The 26,062-nt window shown below is 35.0% G+C and overlaps 1 protein-coding gene across 4 annotated transcripts in view; it reads right to left on the bottom strand.

The window, feature by feature from the left end:
- Positions 1 to 6,118: 6,118 nt before the first annotated feature.
- The window catches only part of VPS13C (vacuolar protein sorting 13 homolog C), a 197,130-nt gene continuing 177,186 nt past the window's right edge, over positions 6,119 to 26,062 (bottom strand). For 2 of the 4 annotated variants that reach the window (XM_057542575.1, XM_057542576.1), the window contains exons 73-83: positions 25,481 to 25,562; positions 24,396 to 24,509; positions 22,680 to 22,755; positions 21,765 to 21,928; positions 20,491 to 20,536; positions 18,758 to 18,881; positions 18,123 to 18,237; positions 13,237 to 13,325; positions 9,732 to 9,855; positions 8,316 to 8,399; positions 6,119 to 8,002 (exon numbers count right to left, since the gene is read on the bottom strand). In XM_057542575.1, the coding sequence (XP_057398558.1) occupies positions 7,901 to 8,002; positions 8,316 to 8,399; positions 9,732 to 9,855; positions 13,237 to 13,325; positions 18,123 to 18,237; positions 18,758 to 18,881; positions 20,491 to 20,536; positions 21,765 to 21,928; positions 22,680 to 22,755; positions 24,396 to 24,509; positions 25,481 to 25,562 (1,120 nt within the window). In that variant the 3' untranslated portion in view covers positions 6,119 to 7,900. Of the gene's footprint in view, positions 8,003 to 8,315; positions 8,400 to 9,731; positions 9,856 to 13,236; positions 13,326 to 15,281; positions 17,391 to 18,122; positions 18,238 to 18,757; positions 18,882 to 20,490; positions 20,537 to 21,764; positions 21,929 to 22,679; positions 22,756 to 24,395; positions 24,510 to 25,480; positions 25,563 to 26,062 lie in introns of those variants that run through there. The other 2 variants (XM_057542577.1, XM_057542578.1) reach the window with 1 other exon arrangement.

The raw sequence follows: 26,062 nt of genomic DNA, 5'->3' as shown, positions 1-26,062 counted from the left end.
CAAGAGGAAAAGTAGTACAATAGTGAGGACATTTTACTTCATGTAAGTAATTAATAAGTTGGGATACTTATAATATTACTATTAGAGAGGTAGTAGAAAATATGGGATTGCCCAGGTACCAGTCTGCCTAAGTTGTCTCTGGCAACACTCACTCAGATCAGGTATGACATCTGAGAGGGACATGGATGAACTGTTGTATTTAGGGAAGGGCCATCAAGATTATGGGATGACCTGAACTTATGTCTAATCAGGGATGGTTTAGGTAGAAAGAGATGAGAACTTGAAGACTTACATGCTTTACTGAATGAATGGCAGGACATGAGGTCAGCCTTCAATTCTATTACTCAGTGCTTCCATATACAGGCTTCCATTTATATAAAGTCGTTGTTTTAAAGAATCATTCATTAAAGGATGGGTGGTTTTATCCAAGGTCAAGAAGATGGTATATATAACTTCGTAAAGATTCTACGGTTCCATCATGAAAGGCTTTAAATATCTGTGACTAAAGGGACTTCCAACTACTCTTACAATATAAACAGAGTTACTAGGTAGGCTCAGTATCCAGAATTTAAAGCCATTGGATTTATAGCTAGAATTAGGTCTTTAATTTTTAATTTACATAGTTGAAGGTTTTCACCTATTATGTGGGACTAGAGGGAGTAAATGGTTTTCAAGTCTTCAGTTGTAAAAATAAAAGTTCTCAGAGTTTAATAAACATTCCGTCATGTAAAACAAAACCTGTATTTCTTCTCTCTGAACTAGGAATACATGTGTAATGCTGGGGGGAATTCATCCCATGAGAAGGACATCAGCCAGCAGAGGAAAAAACAGTTATAACTGGACTTCATCTGTATAAAAAGTCATTCTTACTCTAATGGCCCCAAGGATTGGGACTGAGTTCAAAGGATGGCAGCCGCAGGAAAACAGATCTAAGCTTAATATAAGGACCTTCCAACCATGGACCATTATCAGTCTATGAACTGAAGTACAACTAAAACAAAGGCCCCCAAGGGAATTATTTTCTCCAAAAAATGAGTGATAGTACTAATTAAAAATGAATCCATTTGACATAAAAGCATTATTGGTGTTTCTAAAAGAGCTACATTATAATTTAACATTAATTGATTGAGTCATTAGTTTTAAATAGAACAGGCAATATATTCTTATTCACCAGTCTGAGTCATGGGTAATCAGTCTTTATGGCCCTTACAAAACAATGCTTTCAATAGTATCCATTCACCACCTAGATTGTAATAATAGTCATGCAAAATTTCCACTCTGTTCATTTGGGGTCAGCTCCGAAGGAGCATTTTCTAGGTCTCTAAACTTTAACCAAAGGAATCTTTTACATGGGCAAGCAGTTATTTCCTGCAATGTATTTCCAGTCAATAATTCCAGATATATTAAAACGTCACAGAGACCTTATAACTATTCCAGAATCTCTCAGGAGTATGACTCCCTTATCTTGGCTTAAAGAAAAAAAAAAAAAATCTACTACTTCCATTACACAGCTACTGATATTCCAATCACTGCAGAGTCCAGGAAATCTTTAATGAAAAAGTTAACTCTGTTAATACTCTAATTCATGCCCTCCTCCCTTTCCCCCCGCCCCCCCCCCACTACTTCTGAAAGTGTGAATCACTGTGAATTGAATGAAGGAAGACTTGATCAGAAATATCAAAGTAGGTTAAGAATCTCCAAAAGAGCTCTGTAGGGAAGGGAGTTATGTCCTGTTCAGGTGTGCTTCTTAATCTAAACCATCAGTAAGTGTTTGCTTATCTCATTTGCAGCACCATCCTCTGGTGAATCTAAAATGTTATAGCTTCCACTCAAAATGCAATCTTTGAACACCTGCTCATGTTACATTATTACTCTTTAATATGACCTACTATGCTTACAAACATGTAACTTCCTCCAGTGAGCCCCTAGCTAGCTGGGATACAGTATGCATCTTGAGCATTTTTTTCATGCCTCTAACAAAAGAACTTTCTAATGGCTTGATTATGGTATAACACCATAATCACATATTTGATTCTTCGTTCTGACCATGCATTAGAAATAGAGACAAGTTTTAGGTCCTAGCCAAAATTATTTCTTGATGTTTACACCTCAAAAGCTCTATTTGCTATTAAACTGTCACAGTAATATCAGATCAGGGCTTCCCTGGTGGCGCAGTGGTTAAGAATCCACCTGCCAATGCAGGGGACACAGGTTCGAGCCCTGGTCCGGGAATATCCCACATGCCGCGGAGCAACTAAGCCCGTGCGCCACAACTACTGAGCCTGCGCTCTAAAGCCTGTGAGCCACAACTACCGAGCCCATGTGCCACAACTACTGAAGCCTGTGCGCCTAGAGCCCGTGCTCCACAACAAGAGAAGCCACTGCAATGAGAAGCCTGCACACCGCAACAAAGAGTAGCCCCCACTTGCCACAACTAGAGAAAGCCCACATGCAGCAACGAAGACCCAATGCAGCCAAAAAAAAAAAAAAAAAAAATTAGATCATATGTAAGAATTCTCTAAAGAAAAAAAAAATTCAGACAAAGGGCCGGTTTAGATTTCAAGTGCTACTATGGGAAGTGCTTGTGTCACTGTTAGACCTAAAACATAGAGTAGGAGAAAATACATAGATAATTTTGGGATAAGGGTATAAAATTCTAAAAGAAATCCAAGAAGCCAACATCAGTCATGTTCATTCAATATTGACACAAGTACCCTCAGTTCTAAGAAGAAAGAAGGGGAAGAGGTGGAGATAAGAAAGAGAAGCTGGTAGGTGATGAATCCTAATTTCTGCTTCTATCTCACCATAGGATTTTGGGTAAATTATTTAGTGTCTTGTTTCTGTCCCATCTCTAAGATTAATTTTATATTGATAGTATAATGTAGAGGTTGATGTTCTTCTGTAAAGGTTCAGAGAGTAAATATTTTAAGTGTAGCTGGTCATATCATCTCTGTCACAACTACCCATTTCTGCCATTGTAGTGTGGGAACAGCATTACCAATGCAAATGAATTACCAATGCAACAGCATTACCAATGTGTTCCAATAAAATTTTACTTACAAGAACAGATTATTTGGGGACTTCTCTGGTGGTCCAGTGGTTAAGACTCCGTGCTTCCACTCTAGGGGGCACAGGTTCGATTCCTGGTCGGGGAACTAAGATCCTGCATGACGTGCAGGGCACGGCCAAAAAAAAAACAAAAAACAAAAAAAACACCAGATTATTTGGTCCGTGGGCTGCAGTGTGCCAGTCACTGGTATAATATCTATTGACACTTAATAAAGAGAATTCAATAATATCCAGAGGTGCCATTAAAAAGAAAAGATAAAGAAAATAATGTATAAAGAAGGAAGGCTTAGAAGATGACAAAAGAGGAAAGCAGTTTGTGTGACAGAAAAACTAGTATTATAAGGTAAATGTTTTCTACAAAAACAAACAATAAAACTCGAAGACCAAGATCTGAAGTCTTTTTTTGATGAAAATTATTTATCATGGAACTTAAACCACAACTGGGGAAATTTAAGCATTATAGTCAATCTCTGGAGAAGTCACTTGGTCATTCTTCAAGATAAAAATAATACTAAAGAATTAAATCTTCTTTGTAAAGTGTTCACTATTATCTTAGTGGATACTATCCACCTAGAGGATCATGTTGGCTTATTTCATTACCATTCTAATTATTTTCACACTAGAGGTCAATTCTAAAAACCTTTCATCCACCAGATATTTACTTAATTAATACACTAGGGGATAGAAATCATGACTATGTTCTTCTGTTTTGTTTTCTTCTCCAGAGTTGTCATGAATCTTTATGAAGCACCATCATATGGCAACATTTCAGTCTCCTACATGTCGATGCCAATGACTTTGAATGCTTTATCAAAACAATTTGCCAGCATAACTAAAATGAAACATTGATACGATCTGAAGAGGGAAGAAAATCCTATTGTTCCTCATGGCTTCTCCTACAGTTTATGATGTTTCCAAAATTCGGGAAGCAACTTTAATAAACTGATAATTTTGAGGTTATACAGATTTACAATTTCTTATCTAACCCCTGGGACCAGATGTGTTTCACAATACAGAATTTTTCTAATTTTAGAAAGGCAATACGGTTTGTATACCACATAGCTTGTACCCCTCCAGTGAAGTCTGGAGCAGCACCTCATAATCAAATACATTAATTTTGCTACAGGCAAACTCATTTACACAAACAGAATAAAGACCACAAATAGCCTCATGTCAGTTCAGTTCAGATTTTGCTGTCAAATGTTTCTGTTGCAAACTTACAAAAAACCTTTTGGCTTTCAGAGCTTTTTCAATTTTTGAATTTTGTTAGGGACTGAGGGTATGTAAAAACAAAACAAAAAGTTTTTCCGAAGGCTTTTTCAGTGCAAAGAGACGCTCAATGTTGAGTATTTGAATGATACAGCCTTGTAATGGAAGCATAAATTCAAGAACGATAAGCCTAAATTCTACTATAGGCACAATTACTGAGAAAAATGGGCTCCCTCTGTTCCAGGGAGTCTCAATTTCTTTTTAGAGTCAATACACACATAGCATAGAATCCTCTTTCATCAGTATTAATCGTGATTCTCAAACAAAAGGGCTTGTGCCTCAAGGATAGATGATTTTGATATGAGTAATCTCCTATCCCTTAAAAATCTTTGGTTTTCTCCCCAGTAAAAAGATGGTTCTTCTAGCTCTGGCAGTAATTGCAATTCTGTAATTTAACTGCAGAGCTCTTCAAGAGTTTGATTACTTTAAATCCAGAGCATTAATTTTTTAGTTCCAGGTGTACCTTAGAAATACACATAAACCACTGTTAAAAATACAGATGTCCAGACAGCACCACATCAATACATTTAGAGGCCCACAGCACCAGAAAGGTGATAGTCACCTCCCTTATACATAATTCAAAATAAAAACAATACTAAATCATGAAACACGTGTAAAGAAATCCATCCTAGATCAGATTTTTCTTATGAGTCTTTGAATCTTTTGCGCTTTTTTTCATTTTGATGCCCCTGTTTTGCTACATTCCTCAGGCTATTCTTCCTAGTGGATAACCCAGTACCGGGAAAGCCTTCAGACTTGTAGTCTGAGTTCCCAGTGGGACGGGGTGGAGGGCGGGAGACAAAAAAACAGAGAGACAGAGACAGATGGGGTGGAAGCCCCCCAAACTGCCGTGCAGTCTAAGAAAGGTTCTGCAAGGCCACTGAGGAGTCTTCAAGCCGAAGTCGGCTGTCAGAGGAGCTCCCTGTCTCCCAGGGGTGGGCCTGCCCAGCATCCTTGCCACCCACAGTCAGCGACTGATAGAAAGCATGGAAGACACGGCAAGTGGGGCCACAAATTCAAAGTGTGGCAGCTGGTCACATCTGTTCTCTGTATTCTCTCAGCATTGAAGATCTGTGCCACTGGTCTCCAGTGTGGCAAAGGGGCTCCACACCCCCAGGAAAAACCTTTTCCTGCCTAGCATCTTTTTTTTTTTTTAATTTATTTTTGGCTGCGTTGGGTCTTCATTGCTGTGCGCGGGCTTTCTCTAGTTGTGCATGAGCAGGGGCTACTCTTCACTATCGTGCACAGGCTTCTCATTGTGGTGGCTTCTCTTGTTGCGGAGCACAGGCTCTAGGCGCACAGGCTTCATTAGTTGTGGCACGCGGGCTCAGTAGTTGTGGCTCGCGGGCTCTAGAACGCAGGCTCAGTAGTTGTGGCGCACAGGCTTAGTTGCTCTGCGGCATGTGGGATCTTCCTGGACCAGGGATTGAACCAGTGTCCCCTGCATTGGCAGGAGGATTCTTAACCACTGCGCCGCCAGGGAAGCCCCTGCCTAGCATCTTTTAAAGCTCTCAGGAACTAAATTCAATATCCTGTGACAAACCATAGTGGAAAAGAATATGAAAAAGAATATATATATATATACACATACATACATACATATATATAACAGAGTCACTTTGATGTACAGCAGAAATTAACACAACATTGTAAATCAACTATACTTCAATAAAATTTTTTTTAAAAAGCTCTCCGTAACTATTAATCTAACTTCTCACAAAAAGTAAAAGCAAGTATTATTGAGTATGTAACATAAACCCACAAAGTTTTCACACCTGTAAACAATACACCAAATGTTTTATTTCTCTCATATGCAAGCAGTTGACTCTCAAAGCATTTTAAAAAACACAATAGACATTATTGCACTTTACTAATGAATTACTTCTGTCCCAGGGGATTAAATCAAATGAAAATGGTACAAATATTTGGAAGTTTATTTCTGAGCCAACTGAGATGATGAATTTATGGGTTTCTATAAACTAATTTTTCTTAGTTCAATGTTTTGTACATGCCATCAGTACAATATAATTACTTAAATATTTAGGATATTGTCAATAGCTGTGATTCATATGAAAAATATAATCAGATACCTCAAATTCCTGATTAAGTCAGTTTTAAAAGACACAAAATATTAGTACACTTGAATAAACTGCAATTAACAGAAATTCTGCTTAAAGCTAGAAGTTTTGAATATAATACTTTCCTTGACAGAAAAAAAAAGTGATGTTGAAAAGCAAAGACCGCCATAACATATCAAATATTTAGGGCATTAGTTATTATACCCTTTGTTTTTGGAGTCTACAGTACATTTATAACTAGGAAAATTTTTTAAAGTTGTAAGGCCAGTCTTAAAAAACATGAATAAGGATAGCAGAAACATTACCACACATATCAACAAAAACAGAGCAAACCAAGTTTGTGCACAACTTCATTTCATCATTAATTCAGTGATTTGAAGTAAATGCCATGTTAAAAACCATGAGCAAATTTAAAGATTCATCCAAGGAAATTAAGTACTTTTGAGCATTTTTAAAAAAGCTTTAATAGGCAGTGCATCTCTGACCAGCACGAATGAGATGCAGAAAGAACAAAAATGAGAGTGTATGGAGCTGATTCTTACAGGCCTGCTCGCTCAAAGGATACATCTACCAATGATTTTCCACAATGTTGTTAGATGCCTTACTTTATTTATATATAAAGCAGCTAGAGCTTTTTCATTATTCCTACTAAGCATTTAAAATACCTTTCTACATATGCATTAAAATTAAGTGTTAATTATGATGCCCTTAAAAAATCAACTTATAAAAAACAAGTTCTGGAAATATAAAAATATTCATTTTTTTTCATGTTTCTGACTCTTGAAAAACTTAAAGTGTAATATTTTCATGCATCAGCACATTAATCATGCCATATAAGTTCATCTTGAAAGAGCATGTAAATAATTTCCAAAACTTCTAGAGAACAGAGTATAGATATTTTAAGGTTTGATTTTCCATTTGTCTTATATTACAGTGCAAGGAGGAAAAATCAGCGCCAAATCAAAACATGTTTTTATTAGGAGAAAATAATGCTTTCATGAAAAGAAAATAGGAAACATGTCATGTCTCCCTTTAGTGGTTTTTCTTAAGTCAATCACCTGGTTTACCAAAAATGTTGTATCAGTTCAATTACTGAACAAAATATACATTTGTTCAAAGACCTGTCCAAAAAAGCTCTCACAGAACACTAGTCATTCTAAGCTCCTTTCTTATTTTTCAGTAAGGACTTTAATTAAAAACAAGCTTATTACCCTTTGTTTCACAATTTTAATGGAAATTTCACTCTGAGTTTAAAGTAGTATTTCTTTAAGGGTCTGACCCATCCAGGTGGCAGTGTAGAAGTGGACTGCTGTCATACACACAGCTACAAAATTAGAGCCAAAACTAAGGGGGGAAAATGGAAAATCCAAAACTAACTACTCTAGAAAAAAATTCCAAAACTAAAGGCTTCCTTGAAGAAGAGTGGTTTACAGACAAGACTGTGATTGGTTTTTCTCCCAGCAGCAGCCCCCTGGGATCTGTGATTAAGATGGTATTTGGGGCCTGAGAAGTTTCAGTGATGATTGCTTCATCAGTTTTTGCTGGTATCTCATTGACCGTGCATCCTCAATGGCGCAACATGCTCTCTGGAAAACAAAATATTTACCGTGAATGGTAAAGACTAGTACAGGCTCACGTGGTGGAGGAGGAAGGTACAAAACCAAGAGTATGAGCTCTCCACACAGGTCCAAAGACAAGAATACACAGTTAATACACATCATGCTAAGACCCTTCTGCCCTGTTAAACCCACAACATATTATTTTAAACATATATATCCATCCAAAGCTATAACTAGTTGATCTTTTGGGAAAAGTAATAAGTATTGTTAATTATAACATTTTTATTTCAACTTGCAGTGAAAAACACTGAGAGGGCATTCTTTAAAATAAATCGTTTACCTCTGCTGTGGTGACATCCTGCAGGTAAATTTTCTGAACATAGCCTTGACTGGCACTGTCTCTTTTTTGGAACAGACCTTGTTTCTGTTTCAAAAGAAACAATGACAGAAAAGAAATTATTATGGGGAAGAAAAAAAATCCTAACCTTTAATTGAGTGCTTAAATGTCAACTCTATTTTATAATCACTAGACTAACCAAATACACATATTCGGTATAAGAAATAAATCATTTTGGTACAAGGATAGTGGTTCCGTATGTGAGTTGTTAGAATTTATGAAATTGGATGAGTATCTATCTATCTGCATAAAATGATGGCTTTCTGCAGGCAATGATAAATAGCCTACAGAAATACCACTTGATAACTCATCACATCTGACAAATCAAAAAACCCTTCCTTCATTTCCTTGGCCGATAGATAAAATTCTTATATAATGTAAAATGCACTGAGTCAATTCTCACCACTGATGTGAAAGAAAAGTGATAACTGAGGAAACTGTAATATACATGCATAGTGACATAACTTTCCTAGTCTAAAAACTATGTTTCATATACCAAGGCATTTAAATTTTGAAACTCTACAATGAGGTAAGGCTAAAATACAAAATGGAATGGTTTCACGGTAGCTTCTTTTACTTGTAAACTTCTATGAAAAGAAAGTAAATGTAAATTAAAGGATAATAGTACTTACATCTCTAACTATTGAATTTTATGATAAATATTTTTCAGATAGTTTCAGGAATAGAGATAACAATTACTGTTTAGGAAAAAATATAGAAATTACCATCTTTGGAATAGTAATTTCTAGTTTTTTTAAAAGGGGTGAAAATAAATTTATATCATATATAATAAAAATTATACATTTCAAAGTAAAGTGAGTCTATGAACTAAGCAAAAGATGGGGTATCATTTTTGCTAATTACTTGCTATATAATTAAAAAGTTTTTCCATAGAAAATGTAGAGGAAAGACATGAAAGCATTATTACATACTTAAAATGCATTAGCTTTCTATAAATGTCAAATATTATTAAATGTGAGTGTTTTAGACATAATATTTATAATAATCTCCTAAAAGCCTAAAATGGGGAATCTTTCCAGAAGTATCTAAGATTATAGCAAAATAGTATCCATATGAAGTTAAAAAAAAACCCTTCTACTCAATAACGCTTTATTCTACCAAAAAGAAACCTAATTCTTTCAGTGAACAAATTTATTATTTCACTCAATGCAATCAAGGGCTGTCAGAAACTAAAGTACAGAACACAAATAGATTACATCTTTCCTTACTTTTCAGCATATAATAATAATAATACTTCAAACATTTTATTCAGTTAACTATAAAACAGAGTCAGAAAGCACTGGTTTCCATTCATTTAACAAATTCCTGGCTCTAAAGATGTGATTCATGTTTTCTTACCTCAACTGAAATTTTGAGCAGATTTCCATCAACAATAGGAGACTGTACAAAATCTTCAAATGGATATTGCCAGTCTACGGACACATGGCCTAGGATTTCAACTTCCTTTATACACAACACTCGCCTATTTTGCAAAAGGAAACAAAAACATACAGGTAGTGATAAAGACAGTTAATTATTCTAATCGTTCACTCTGCTCGACGGAATTACTTGCTCAGTAAGCATTATAACCTGGCACACTAAAAAATGTATGCTTCACATTAAAAAAAAAAAAAAGGTAACTGTCAAATAAAGAGCAAACATGGCACAAGTAACAAAGCAGACCTTCAAAAATTCCCCTTCTGTCAATCTTGCAAAATTCAGAAAAGTGTCTTTTTTTTTTTTTTTTTTAACTGACCAGAAAACTGAAATCATTCTCTTTAAAACACATAAGGAACAGGCTATACTCTCATCTGGGAAGCAATAAAGGCAGAAGCCCCTGAAAACGTTTTACTTGGAAAATTATTAATTGCTTTTTACTGTCAATCACATATGCCTTCTAATCAAGAAAGAAATGTCACAAACCTCAAATGTCAGCAAAGATTCACATTAGGCCTACTAATAAATATCAGGTTTGAACACTTTAATACTGATGTACTATATCACAGAGCGAGCATCCCATTTTACTCAACAGCAATTAAAAAAAAATTCACAGAATCCTTAAAGGGCATCCACATTGATTTCCCAGTGTGTGATTCAGATTTGTTACTGATATAACTATACTTGATTCTAAAGTTTCTATTACAGAAAGCAAAACTAGGAAAGTAGAACTGTTCATTCTACAAACGTCTATGGTGCTGGAGAAACAAAGGAGACAGGGTTTCTGCTTGAGAGGTACCCATAGGCTATAAGGGGAAATAAACCTGCAAATAAATGCTACAGCACAGTTAGATAAGAACAAGAGCAGAGTGTGTAGAAAATTCTTTCGGCACACGGGAGAGAGGGACTGACCGTGGTGATAAAGTAGGTAGCGTTAAGAGCTGATTCTTGAAAGGAAGAAGTTCTCTAGGTAGGAAAGGGGAATTATACTCTAGACAAAGGAAACAGTGCATTAACATATATAGGAGTACAAAAAAGGGAAGATTTGGGACTTCCTTGGTGGCACAGTGGTTAAGAATCCGCCTGCCAATGCAGAGGACATGGGTTAGAGGCCTGGTCTGGGAAGATCCCACATGCCGCGGAGCGACTAGACCCGTGAGCCACAACTACTGAGCCTGCGCTCTAGAGCCCACAAGCCACAACTACTGAAGCCCGCGTGCCTAGAGCCCGTGCTCTGCAACAAGAGAAGCCACCGCAATGAGAATCCCGTGCACCGCAATGAAGAGTAGCCCCTGCTCGCCGCAACTAGAGAAAGCCTGTGTGAAGCAATGAAGACCCAATGCAGCCAAAAACAAATAAATAAAATTAATTAATTAATTTAAAAAATGTTTAAAATATATTTCTAAAAAAAAAAAAAGGGAAGATTTATCTGAGGAATGTGGAGGTCTGTAGCTGGACTACTGGATATATACAGAGGTGAGAAAATTAGCTTAGCGCCAGATCTTGAAGGATTTTTGTTTTCTGGTTTTTTTTGCAGGGGTTGGGGGTGGGGGAGGCTTTTAGGAAATTTTGACTTTGGCTGTGAGAAGAAAGAGCTAGATTCTAGATGTTTATAAGGTAGAGTTGAATGAACTTGGTGACCAATGGGGTGAGGACTGATACAGACCCCTGGCACTATATTTTTCAGCACAGGTGCTACTGAAATTGCGGGACTGTGTTGTGCACCGTAGGAAGTACACCATCCTTGGCCCCAGGCTACTAGGCTCCTGCAGGGCCTCTAATCATTGTGACAACCTCCAACACCCCTACACATTCCAAACAGTCTCTAGGAAGTGGACTCCACCCCCCACCTCCTGCCTAGTAGAGAATCAGATGATAGAGCCAAGAGTTAAAGATAACTATTACAAATCACTGCATCAAACGCAATTCACCATTCTGATTGTTTTAAAACTCTACTCTTGACCATCGTACTCTTGAACAATATTATTGTTCTCCTGTCACCTTCAATCTCCTTCACTTTCTTCCTCCTGCACCATGTTTGCCAGAGTGCAAATCTTGGTCTTCTTCTGTTTAACATATTCTCTCAGGATGGTTTCTTAGATCTGAACTCCAGATCTTTACCCAAACTCCAATTATCTACACTTTATACCTGTATCTATATGTCTCCTTGACTACTGAGGCACCTCTCCTTTGATATCTCAAAGCTATGTCAAACTCATTAAGCTCAAAACAGAAACAAAATCATCATCTTTTCCCTCAAATTACTGTAAATGGTACTCAAGCCAAAACCCAGCACACTCATCTTGTATTCCCTTCTCTTCCATATTCAGTCACCCAACCCTGGTCTCTTAAGGCTATCCACTCATATCTAAGGGAGACTGTCATTGCACTGGTCAGGAATATTATTTTTCTAATTGCCTCCTGAAAAGCTCTATAAGAGATTAGATTTCAAATTACTATGATTTTTCAATTTATTTGAAGAAAAACAGATGTATAATGTACACATTAATATTCCTACCAAATGCCTAAATCAAACAAATACTGAAGTATTACATATTACCAAAAAAAAAAAACACAAAAAAACAAAAAAACCCACTGATTTCCACTGCTTAGTGCTGAATTACATAAAAAGTATAAAAACCATAAAAACTACTTTCTAGATTGTTTTGTGAATATTTTACTTCTTAATTAATGGGCAAATCAGAAGACTAGTTAACTCTCTCTTAGAAACAGCTTGTAGGTTTAAGCCTGAATCCTAATGCTTTCCTTTCTCTCCTTGCCACCTAAATATATTTAAGTGCAATAGTAAGGAATCTAATGCAGATGTTACCTACTGTAAGTGCTTTGCCTTAGTCCTACAAAATACATAACTTAGAATGTTTTGAAAATTATTAACCTATAATTAGAATAAGTGATGTAAGGTAAATCTCAGGAAAATAAACTTAGTAGTTTAGTCCAAGCTCTTTTACTGGGAAAAATTATCTACCACTCCCAAAATACTTAGAAAAAAATTGGAACACAAAGAAATAATACCATCCTTTTAAAAGGTATGCTAATCATCCAAAATAAAACCTAGTGAGAAAAAGTGATTCATGAATTCACCCTCCATAACTGGATTTATAATTCACATACAAAGGTATCACTACTGCACTTATAAAGTCTATTCTAGACTCCGTCTCTCAGAAGTTGTATAACTTGGTTAAGCCCCTAAACCATGCTAAGTCTCAGTTTCAGCATCTCCAAAATGAGAGGGTCAGAATAGATGATCTCGAAGGACCTATCCAGATCTGTATTTCCATGACTGTATGACAATGAACATTTTGCAGTTGAAGCATCATAGTTATCTAAATCCTCTGCCATTTTAATCTCCAAAATTCTTATAATCTATATAGTTAGCATTTTAAAAAATGTCACTTGAAGTAAATACCTATTTGTAACCATAAGGCTTGTCTTCTTCCTTCCCAGAATAACACAGTGGTATCGGTAAGTCTCTCCTTCTAACTTTTTGATATGATTCTGAAAAGAAAAGAAGACTCAAGATTTGGGTTGTACATGCATCTAAATAGTATTTCCAATACTCTATATTAGCTAATCATAATAACAGTGCCAGTTAGGAAAAAATTATTAAAACCAAAAGCACAATTCTATAGAGTGGCACGTGAAGCTAGAAAAATATTCATAGTGTAAATTAACTTTCACTGTGCCTTAAAAGACAAATAAGTATTAAACACTTACTAAGTGATCTTCTAATAAAATACATCTTGTTGCATAACTCAGAAGCTTTTGAATATTTACCAGAAATAATCAGACATTTTCATTAATATGAACCTATACTAAAGCTGGACATTAACAGTACAGGGGTCTTTACCCTGGCGTCCATGGAAGGACTTTGGGAGGTCTATGAACTACCATAAAAGAATATAAAATTTTGAAAATGTATTTCTGAACTTTTTTCAGAGGACAGTTCATACTTTTCATCAGATTTTTAAAAGGGGTCTGTGATCCTTCTCAAAGGTTACGAACCACTGATTTACAGAGAGGTAGATATACACATAATAAAATTCCAAGATAACTGATATTTAATATTTTTGAATATTTGGTCTTATACATTAAACATGCATGAGAAGTACAAGCGTGTATTGAATTATATTCCTGGTAGAAAAGAAAATTTAATGACAATCTTAACACAAACATGAAGAATTTCTAAGATTTCAAATAGCCGGCACAATTTATTACTAAAGACAATTACAAGCATAAAATAATTCAAGTATAAATAGTAGCACATTAAAATACATTTATTTTTTAACTATCTCAAAACTATTGTGACTTTAGTCAACACACATTAAAATTAATAAAGTTATTTTTATAATTAATGCTAATGAAATATTATTGATATTATATATAATTAAAAATCAGATGAGATAATATATATGAAAATATAAAACATAAACATACTTATAAGATATTAACATTTTATAACCAAGACTACAACATCAATATTATCAAAAGGAGAATATAATCAATAATAATAATCACAAGCAGAGAAAGCACACTTGTTATTATTTCAATACTAAAATACATAGTTTTTTAAAGATCCTTGGTTCCCAGTCATTCCTTGACAATTACAAAAAACCATGAACAAGGAAGATGAATCGCCAGAGAATGGGGTCTCAACCTCGGAATGAGTCTCAGAGAGAAGTGGAGTTTCATAGTCACTTGTTTCACATCTTCCCTGTGTGAATTAGCTAAAATCTTTTAACATTTATACCTTAATTCCTTTAAAGAGAATATGGGAAATGAATATAACAATTTAGTGCTTTTATTTTCAGCTTTGAAATTTAAATATGTTAAAATATTTAGATTTGAGATGAAATGTACAAGAAATACTACCCACTTTCCATCTTGTATGCATTTTCATTAGTTATCAGGCTTTGCACTTTAAAAAAACTGAAGCTTTTAAAGTATATTTATCACCATAATACATTATAGAAACCTGGTTTCCAGCACTTCTAAAACCCACTACACTCTGAGATTCAGTCTTTGTGGCAGATTAGTGTATAAAATATTTACTCTCCCTTCCCAAAATGCAACTTGAAGAATTTATAATATTTAGCAAAAGCATTCAATTTTTTCAAGTAAATTCTAAGGAAATAATACAAGATATGAAAAAGCATTATGTTTAATGATGTTTATCACAGCATTCTTACTGTTAGTAAAATAACAGAAACAACTTTAATGTCAAGAACTGGGAATGGTCAAATATACGAGGTAAATTTACCTCAACAGACAGTAATGCAAGAATTAAGAATGAAGCATTTCTAAGAACATGGAAAAATATAATTGAAACAAAAAAGCAAGGAACACCATTTTAAATATTATATAATCATAACTATGTGAATCAAGATGAATATTAAATAAAAACTGGCTATATATATATATATATATATAAATATATATGTATGTGTGTGTGTGTCATGATAATTATCCTAGGAGAACAGAGGATAAGTAGAAGAGTATATCCTATGAAAACATAGTATATAATTCAGTAACTTTCAAAGCTCAGTATTAAATTAAAGAATACAGAGCAATACTCAGGAGAAAAAGAAAATGGGGTAAATCAAAAGATTCCCAAATAAATTATTTAGAATATACCCACATTACAATAAGCACTAGGAGGACATAATTTTATGCTCAAATGCTCTTTAATATTTACACATTTTGTTATACTAGGTCCCTTAAGGACAGAAGTCTCCTTTCTTCTGTATATCCAACACAGTCCAGATTATCAAATACTTTGTACCCAACTAACTGATCACAGCAAAATGGGCAAGGGATGAAACAGCCTAAATTTCTTAATTATCCATGCTTACCCTTGCTACCCATGGAAAAAAATTACCAAGTTCTGTTCTTAATGTACAATCATTCTATTTCTTCCAGTTCTCATATCTTAACAAAAACTACTAAATCAGATAAGATGACTGTATTTAGCTAAAATAATAAAGTTTCTTGAAGTTTTGTGCTTACTGACATGCAGTTATAAAAAGGGAAATCATGAGGAAAAGAATAACATAAAGAGCTAAACAATCAAAAAGTAAACAAGAAAGAAAAAAATTTTAACAAGTTATAAGATCTTCCAGAAGTCTCATTAAAATTGTAATATATCCAGGAAAATTAAAAATCATTACTTTTACCTAAGAAGGAAGAATATTTATTAGTGATGATTTAAGACAAAATCTTGAATTAGTTACTGTGCTTGATTCTCACAGAAATTGTACATGAGGCAACATTTTTGCCAACCCTCAATTATTCGGGCACAAGAAAAGTCTGTCAGCTATAGTTTTAGGCTAGTCTTTGAAGGTCATTCTTTCTTCTTTGAAGAGTCATTGTTTTAAGTATGAAGGATTCAATTTATTCTTTTGATAACTATTGTTTAAAAAATATATAATCCAACTGAACAGTTGTATGTTAACAGCTTCATTCTCTTTACATGTTACAATACATTAAAACTAAGTTTATACTTTCACTTTTGGGAGGAAGCATGAAAGTTGCTAGATAAGACACTGCTAAATCAAACATTTCTATCATTTATAAAAAAGAAAAAACAAAATATAACTTATATTGAAATTAACTATGGGGCCACTAATTTCAAAATGATAGTTTATAATTTTTTTTGTTCTCATTAGGATAATGAATCCTCTCACAGGATGTAAAAGCAAAAGTGGTTGGTTTTTAAAAATAAAGACATCTATAAGTCCGAAAGCCACATAAGTAATCTGCTTAAATACATGTTCAACTTCTATTTACATTAATTAAAACTAATAATTGTGAAATAAGCATAACCAATAAGGAGACTTAATTTTTAAAAGGTATAAATACTAAAGGCTAGGAATATATATAACATAATTAGAAAATGATTGCCACTTATCTAGCAAGAGTATCAAGGAGTTAAAAAAAGAAAAAGAGATTAAGGAAACATATTCTCAAAATTCATGTGCCAACTCTTATTTGAGGTCTAAGGACAGACCCAGAGCAACTGATACTTCATTTCTTAAAATATATGCCCCAGTCAATAGTTCTGCAACTTGAGTAAATTTAGGTTATTTGTGAAACATATAATAGTTATGTAACTCTATCAGCAGGACTCACATACATAAAGAACACATAATAGACTGAACATAAGAATTGTTCTTTTTTTTCCCAACTTTACCAGAAATGCACATGAATACCGTAAGAAAAGATGAAATTCTCAAAATGATAGTAAAAGTATCCACTTGTGAGTTCAATAAAGTGTTCCTCCAACTAAATGTAAAAGAGAGTTGATTTCCTACATCCTTTCATCTTTTATATTGACCTCTTATTCCTGTACAGTATTACCAGGAATATCACAATTTTTATCTGTAGTCAAGCCACTACAATAAAAAGTTCAGATAGAGGTGAGAAATGTAAAGAAAACTTCATTTTAATGGACTCTCACTCTAAATAAACCAGGACAGTCAATTAATACCACAGTTGGTTTTGATTTTTAAGGATGAAATCAAGTAGCAGTATAGAAAACATTTAGTCCTGTATTTCCAGTTCTTGCTGTGTAGGCAGAAAAAGAAAGAAAATAAAGTTAGAAGCATGCAGAAAGATAAAATATAATCACATACTATAAAAGTCAAAGTCTAAGAAAAATGAAGAGTCATTTTATTTTAAAGTCAAAGTAGGAAAATATGACTAATTTTATTTTGGAGGAAAGCTAGTCATGGGAGAATAGCAATTTACATATGTGTGTATTATTTAAATACAGTAAAATTAAAACTAAAATAAAAGCCAAAAAAATCCTTAAAAAAGTTTTTAAGGTTTAAAAAGATGAAACTGTACATAATCTTTTTTTCTCTCCTCCAGCTTCTGTTTACCTGAATAAATCTAGATTTACAATATAGTCCAAATAAATTAATTTGGTTGGGAGAAAAGGAAGAAGTGAAATTCTAATACTTAGCTACAAAGCAGGAGACCAAAGTTAACAACGTAAACTAAAGGAGCTAACATACAAATAGTAATAAAGCCTATGACTTCTTTTAAGATTATCCCTTCTGCACTAAAAAGCTTTGATCCTGTGCAGAAAAAAAAAATGATGAGTTACTCCCATTTAATACATTATGCTAATATAATAAAACAAATAAATAATCAAACTCTACCCTACCATTGTTCCCTGTGTCATCTTTAAAGAAGTTCATGAATCAGGAACTTTAGGAACCACCCATGAAATCCTGATCCTAGAAATCTTTAAAATTAAATTTCACTCATGACCATGAAGAACAGAATTTATACCTCAAATAAATCATAGCCCTCAGATTCCTGTCTGTCGTAAGGGCGAATGATGCCGTCCTCATGGATCAGGCGAGGGGAACGGAGCCTGGTCACTTCCTCAGTTGATTCTGCCACCCTGTGTAAGGCAGCAGAGTAAGTACATATAAGAAAACATGTGAGAAACTTTCAAACTAATACAAATATATATGTGTTGATTCAACACTGTACTACATAACACAGTATATCAATATTTGATAAACACAGAGTAATTTTAAATAACTTGCCCAAAATAATGTGACAAGTATTAAAACCAAGTAGGGTTGACTCCAAGTTCCCCCACTTTTTCTTAAAGAAAAGAAAATGTCAAAATAATAAAGGCAGGGAGTAGGCCATCCACTCGTTGTATCTGTGGTGTCTAGCACACTGCCTGGCATATAGTAGGGACTAATAAACACTTGTTGAATAAAAGAGAAACTGGCTATAAAAAAAATCTCTTCTTATTCCTTTCTGGGGGCACTCTACCTTGTGAACCTGTCAGAGCTTTCAATTAGACTTTAAGGTCCTCACGCACAAGCAGAGTATTTAACCTACTTATGTATTCCTAGTAACAATTTGCACACAGACACATAGCTTGCACACAGTGTGCACTTAATTACCTCTGAATTCCTTGGAAGGTGCTGCTGGCCATATCTATTATTCCACCAGTTGGACGAGCCACCGCACCCACAAGCCCTTTTCCAATTCCTTTAAAGAATCCAGCAGCTCCTTCCTTTTTGGCACCTTCATAAAACCAAAGACAATGAAAGAAAAGAGATTTTAAAATAAGCAACTTTGAACTCAACAAAAGCCTAAGTCAAATACTGAACTGTTTTACCCAGGAAGTTCCTAGAATTTGACTTTCTAAAGAAGTTGAATTTAATCCTAACATGTGATACAACAGCAGTTTTCAAAGTGTGCTAAAAATGCAAATTATTAGCCTCCACTCCCAGCCAGTAATCTGTGCTTTAAGCCCCCAAGGTAACCCCAAGGCACACTCAAATTTTACAACTACTGATCCAGGAGTCTAGTCAGTACCTATGACTGGAAGATCTAAGAACTGACCAGAAAATATTGTGGGTTTTTTTTTTTTTTTTTTTTTTTTGGCCAACAATCAGGAGATTTTTCAAGCAGTGTACTTTTTAAAAAAATATAAGAACTTTATTAAAATATAATTCAAATACTATATAATTCACCCATTAAAGTATACAGGTTAAATGTTTTTTATAGTATATTCAGAGTTGTGCAACTATCACCATAATGAATTTTACAAAATCTGTTATTATCTCAAAAAGAAACCCCATGCCTATTAGCAATCATCCCCCATCATTTCCCCCTAAACCCTCTTCTCAATCCTATGCAATTTACCTCCTTCCTCCCTACCCTGCAGACCTAGGCAACCACTAACCTACTTTCTATCTGTATGGATTTGTCTATTCTGGTCATTTCCTACAAATGGAATCATACAATATGTGGTCTTTTGTGACTGGCTTTTTTCACTTAGAATCATGCTTTCAAGGTTCATCCATCTTATACTTATATCAATACTTGATTTCTTTTTGTAACTGCATAATAAGTTATTTGTAAGGATATACCACATTTTGTTTATCCATGCATTAGATGATGGACATTTGGGTTGTTATTACATTCTAGCTATTATGAATAATGCTTCTATAAACATTTATGTACAAGTTTTTAAAGTGAACATAGCTTTTTAATTCCCTTGGGTATATACCTAAGAGTGGGATCACATATATAAACTCTATGTTTATATTCAGTTGTCCCAGCACCATTTGTTGAAAAGGCTATTCTTTCTCTATGGAATTATCTTGGCACCCCTGTCAAAAATCAATCTACCATAAAAGTAAGGATGTATTTCTGGAATCTGAATTCTATTCCATTGATCTATATGTGTACCTGTACGCCAGCACCACCTGTCTTAGCTACTTTAACTTTATAGTAAGTTTCAAAATTGGACAGTGTAAGTCCTCCAACTTCTTTCTCTTCTTCCAGATTGTTTTGGCTATTCGGGGTTCCCCTGAATTCCTATATAAATTTTAGAATCAGCTTGTCAATTTCTGCAAAAAACCTAACTGGGATTTTGATAGGGACTGTACTGAATAAAGTAATGTGCTTTTTTTTTTAATAGGATAAAAAAAAAGAGTCAACAGCTATTGATGGCCCAAGGGACCCTAGTCTAACTATGGCCCTGTTAAAAATAGCATCCAAAGTCTGAGACACAGTCTACTACTTAACCTCTTCACATCCTGAGGAAAGTTACGCTCATTAAACAACAATTTACCATGTATCAACTCCTCAGACTCTGTACAGGAAGGAAACGTTCTCAACCTACCTTCCACTGGCTTTGTTATTATTCCAGTCACTCCACCAACGACTCCCTGAGAGAGAAACCAATCAAGTCAAGTCCGAAAGGAAGGTGCTTAATTTTAAACCAACCACTAGAGGTCTCTACAGACATACTAGAAATAACTTTTTTTAAATGAGGACTTGACAGAGAACAACATGCACATATAAGTGAGCACTATGATTTTTAAAATATTACATCATACCAAATTTTAAACGGAGCACTTTGTAGAACTTTAAAACAGACAGCCAGGAGTAGAGCAGGTGAAAATTTTCTACATCTGACTCTGACACCAATCAGCAGTTGATACAATCTCTTTAAGTCTCAGTTTCCATCCATATCAGTAAATGAGTAAGCTGAGAAAATTATACATCTAATTATAAGTTCTAATGAGGTTACTCTATAATCTAGTGAAAGTATGGAAAACTGAAAATGAAGGGACCTCTGAAGGATAGCAAATATCCTGACAAGTAAAGCACTTTAGAGGAGACAATACACAAAACATTACAAATCACTGGCACAAACACAGCAGTTACAGTCTCCTGAATTATTTCCAAACTTTAAAAAATAATGTTTGTACATTCTTTAAATAACTGTCAAGTAACGGTAGTAACTAAAAATACCTGCATATTATATAAACAAACAGAAAAGGAACTGAAGGATATATACTATATTGAAAAGATTAGATACCTCTCAGAAGAGGTGAGGGGTAATCAAAGAGTACTTCATAGCCTTACCTATGTTTCCAATATTCATTTAAAAAAAGAACTCATAAGTTCTTATTATTACCTATAAGGAGGACAGTCATATATTACCTGTATAATTAAACAGTATTCGTATATAATTTATAATACCTGTACCTAAAAAGTAGTGAAAGGTAGTTCCTGGTTTATAACCTGTAGCATGTATACCTCCCTTCCATAGAAACGGTCGACTGACGATGACCTGAAGAATTCCTCCCCCCTCCAGTTACCGCCACATTCCTCCGCTCTACCTGCCCCCTCCCCACTAGTGCTAACCTGCCATCATTACAGTTTTCACTCCAGCCGAGTGCCAAACTAAGTCCAGGAATTGGGGGGTAGATCTGATGGTGATAAAGGGAAGGAGAACAAAAAAGGAAACAGAAAGTCCACAATTTATCACTACTGCTACTCTGACAAGACCTTTACTCACAAGCAGTATTCCAAGTGCCAAACAACCAGTACATATTCTAAAGTGTATATAAAAGTAAGCATTTCTTGAAGATTCAGCAGGAGACTTACACGCAAGAAGCCCTTTCCCCCTCTGGCCAGGCTGTCACCAAAATCTTTAGGCTGCCGACCCATCTCTTCTCTTCTTTTTTGCTGATATTCTTTGTCCATTGTAATTGCTGCCAAACCTTTTCCAACAGAACCAGTGATTCGAGATACCACTCCTGCTGCACCACCTATCAAAAGGTCAAGAGAAGTAAGTCACACTGTTTCTTTAAAGAGCATTACCACAATTTACAGCATGCGGCTGCTTTAAGCTAACAGGTGCTTACAATTCTGTCTCATATACAAAAACGCATTTATTTTTTCCATTTCCCACTTACCAAGAAGAGGAATAAAACTATTTAAAGTACATTGATTCAACACAACAAAGACATATTAAAAAAACTCAGCAGGTCAGTGTTAAATTATTTTCCACTTAAGAACAAGGGAGCACATCTTTTAAAAGGATTATTATAAAACTAATCCCTCTTTTATTAAACATAATCATTTGTTTTTCATAAACAATGCATTTTATAATAACTATAATTAAAAATACGTATATGGGGCTTCCCTGGTGGCACAGTGGTTGAGAATCTGCCTGCCAATGCAGGGGACATGGGTTCGAGCCCTGGTCTGGGAAGATCCCACATGCCGCGGAGCAACTGGGCCCGTGGGCCACAACTACTGAGCCTGCGCGTCTGGAGCCCGTGCTCCGCAACAAGAGAGGCCGCGATAGTGAGAGGCCCGCACACCGCGATGAAGAGTGGCCCCCGCTTGCCGCAACTAGAGAAAGCCCTCGCACAGAAACGAAGACCCAACACAGCCAAAAATAAATAAATAAATTAATTAATTAAAATGAATAATGCTTTAAAAAAAATACGTATATATATATATATACACACACACACACACACGCGCGCACACACACAAATATGTGATACATACCTACTGTGTGTCCAAAGAGACTTCTTACTCCAATTACTAACCCCTCAGCAAATTCTTCAGGGCCTTGAACAGCACCCTGGCCGGAAAAAAAAAAAAAAAGTTTGCTACTTAAAATTTAAATAAGTTTAAGACTTTGAATCTAGTATTTCAGGGTTTCCATGAAGATACAAAACCTGTAAAGATACATAAACAGTGTGGTGACAGTTTTCACCTTCTAACCCAAATACTGATGGAATACCTATTGTGGTTGAAGATACTTTCAACCCACATGATCTCAGCAAGCCCTTTAAGATGACAAAAATTGGAGAGGAGAAAATCACTGGCTTCAGTCACAACCTGAAGTTGGCCTCCCAGGACCAAGTGCCATCTGACTGCTAAAGCAAGCCACACTGACAACAAGACTAAGAGCCCACACAGTTTTGGCTCTCTTGTTCTCCCCATTTATTCTCTTTGCTTTGTCCTTCTAAAACCCTCACCACACTAGGCTCCTGGGTCCTTTAAATGGAGGAGAACAGGTTAGAGGAAAGCTTGACTATGAAACAAAGTCAGCTTTTAATGCCCCATTAGTCCTTTCCATAGTGGTGAAAACAGCCTTGAAATGGGTCTCAAACTACCTAGGCACTCTTCTTTACAACTACATTAAATCCTAGAAAATGTGGGGATGTCTTCCAGACACTAGAAGTGCTCAATTAATTCTAAAACAATCTTTTAATGTCATCTCTAGTAATTTAAAAAAATATATAAAATTGATATATTTGTTATTTGAACATTATTCAGTCCCCAGATACAATTAAAATACAAATTACTTGTCACAAAAAATAGAACATCCGTTTTTCTATACTACACTTAAAATAAATAAAAGATCAGAATGGCCATCATCAAAAAATCTAGAAACAATAAATGCTGGAGAGGGTGTGGAGAAAAGGGAACACTCTTGCACTGTTGGTGGGAATGTAAATTGATATAGCCACTATGGAGAACAGTATGGAGGTTCCTTAAAAAACTAAAAATAGAACTACCACACGACCCAGCAATCCCACTACTGGGCATATACCCTGAGAAAACCATAATTCAAAAAGAGTCATGTACCAAAATGTTCATTGCAGCTCTATTTACAATAGCCAGGACATGGAAGCAACCTAAGTGTCCATCATCGGATGAATGGATAAAGATGTGGCACATATATACCATGGAATATTACTCAGCCATAAAAAGAAACAAAATTGAGTTATTTGTAGTGAGGTGGATGGAGTTAGAGTCTGTCATACACAGTGAAGTCAGAAAGAGAAAAACAAATACAGTATGCTAACACATATAAATGGAATCTAAGGAAAAAAAAAAAAGTCATGAAGAACCTAGTGGCAAGACGGGAATAAAGACACAGACCTACTAGAGAATGGACTTGAGGATATGGGGAGGGGAAAGGGTAAGCTGTGACAAAGTAAGAGAGTGGCATGGACATATATACACTACCAAATGTAAAATAGCTAGCTAGTGGGAAGCAGCCGCATAGCACAGGTAGATCAGCTCGGTGCTTTGTGACCACCTAGAGGGGTGGGATAGGGAGGGTGGGAGGGAGGGAGATGCAAGAGGGAGGAGATATGGGGACATATGTATATGTATAACTGATTCACTTTGTTATAAAGCAAAAACTGACACACCACTGTAAAGCAATTATACTCCAATAAAGATGTTAAAAAAAAAAAAGATCAATACCTGGAAGGGTTCATAGAATAAAGCTTCAAATCCTTCTGACAGACCTCTAATTAATCCAAATGGGTTTCCAAGCACATCTAAGCCCAATACAAGGACATACATCTGTTTCAAGAACTACAGGGAAAAAAAAATAAATGAAGTCCTTTGCAACTATTGTAAGGAACAACATCATGATGCAGTAAGAAAGTGGGATACTGACTAAATTAAGTTTGTTAAAGGAAAGTGCTGCAGAATAACCACCATTATGACCATTAATTGATCTTTCACTATGTGCCAGGCGTTATGTTAGTACTTTTACATGGGTCTTTCAAATTAGACAGAACTAAGGTTTGAGGCAAAGTCTGCCATTTGGCAGTTATGTAACCTTGGACAAGTCACTTAGTCTCTATAGGCCTTCCTCTTTTCATCTATAAAATGGGAGGTCTATTATACTGACCTTGCATGGTTGAGTATGCATATTAAATGAATATATATTTCAGTAACTGGTACTTACTTTTGTTATTATCACTATTTCTATGAACTAGATGGGTTAAAAACAGAAACAAAAAAAAAAGAAAAAATATCCTTATTTGAACATGTAAAAAACATAATGTCTATATACCATAAGAGAAAGGACCTGCCAGCAGAGGAAGGAAAGAGGAATGTCACCCTGGAGTTCCACAGTATAGCAATGGAACCCTAGTGCCCCAAAACAACTACTATGTCTGTGCACAGAACTCGAACCATGGAGAAACAGGCAAAGGGAGGAACCTGGCTTCCTCGCAATTCTACTAGACTATGCTTAGAAACTATAGTCATTGAAGGAATAAAATGTATTGACTCCTAAGTTACTATTCTTTCCCAAAGTGGTAAATGTACAATTGCAAAGGGAAAAAACACTACGGGAAACTTTTAAAAAAAGTTTATACGGGGGTGGGGAAAAACTAAAGAAATAGAAATTAATCATTCAAGAAAACTACTACGTAATGAGACTGAGAACTGCAATAAATTAGGTAAACGTCACACACTGTACAATCACATACAAATGTTTTGTTTTGATATTTTATGAAGTATATTCCTTATGAGTTACTATGATAGGAAATTACCTGTTCACTGTAATGTCTAACAACACTCCACATGAGCTGATCTCTGTTGTAAAACTGATATCGAATTTCATAATAAGCAAGTCTGGGAGGAGAAAGTGTCAAAAGTACTAAGATTATTTTTTGAAAAAAAAAGAGACTTAAAATTTCAATGATAATCATTGCTAATTCACAATTAGGTTTGTACATATAATTTGTTTGCGATCTTAAATATTAGGATAACAAAACTACTATAAAAATAGTGCATTCTCATGCAAATCTTTCATAAACACATAAAGAGTAAAAAGGTTTAAAAAAGTTGACCATAATCCCCCCACACAGTGGATTTTTTTAAAAGTTTTTTTCTTTTTCTCATTTTCCACTTTGAATTCTTTCTTTTCTGTGCAACTGAAAAATATTAAAACACTCTGTATGCATTTTTACACTCAGCATTGTGGATAAATATTCTTCTGTGTTTTCAAAATTCTATGTAACCATTTTTAATAATGCATAGCATTCCAATATGTGAACGTGTCACAACAAACGATTCTTCCACGGTCAGACATTTTAAAATTTTGACATAATAATTAATGTTGCTATGTGTAT

This window comes from Balaenoptera acutorostrata, chromosome 3 (assembly GCF_949987535.1).
Source record: "Balaenoptera acutorostrata chromosome 3, mBalAcu1.1, whole genome shotgun sequence".
NCBI classification, from domain to species: Eukaryota; Metazoa; Chordata; class Mammalia; order Artiodactyla; family Balaenopteridae; genus Balaenoptera; species Balaenoptera acutorostrata.
Note: the sequence above shows the minus strand (reverse complement) of the source record. Positions and strands in the feature narration are given on the sequence as shown.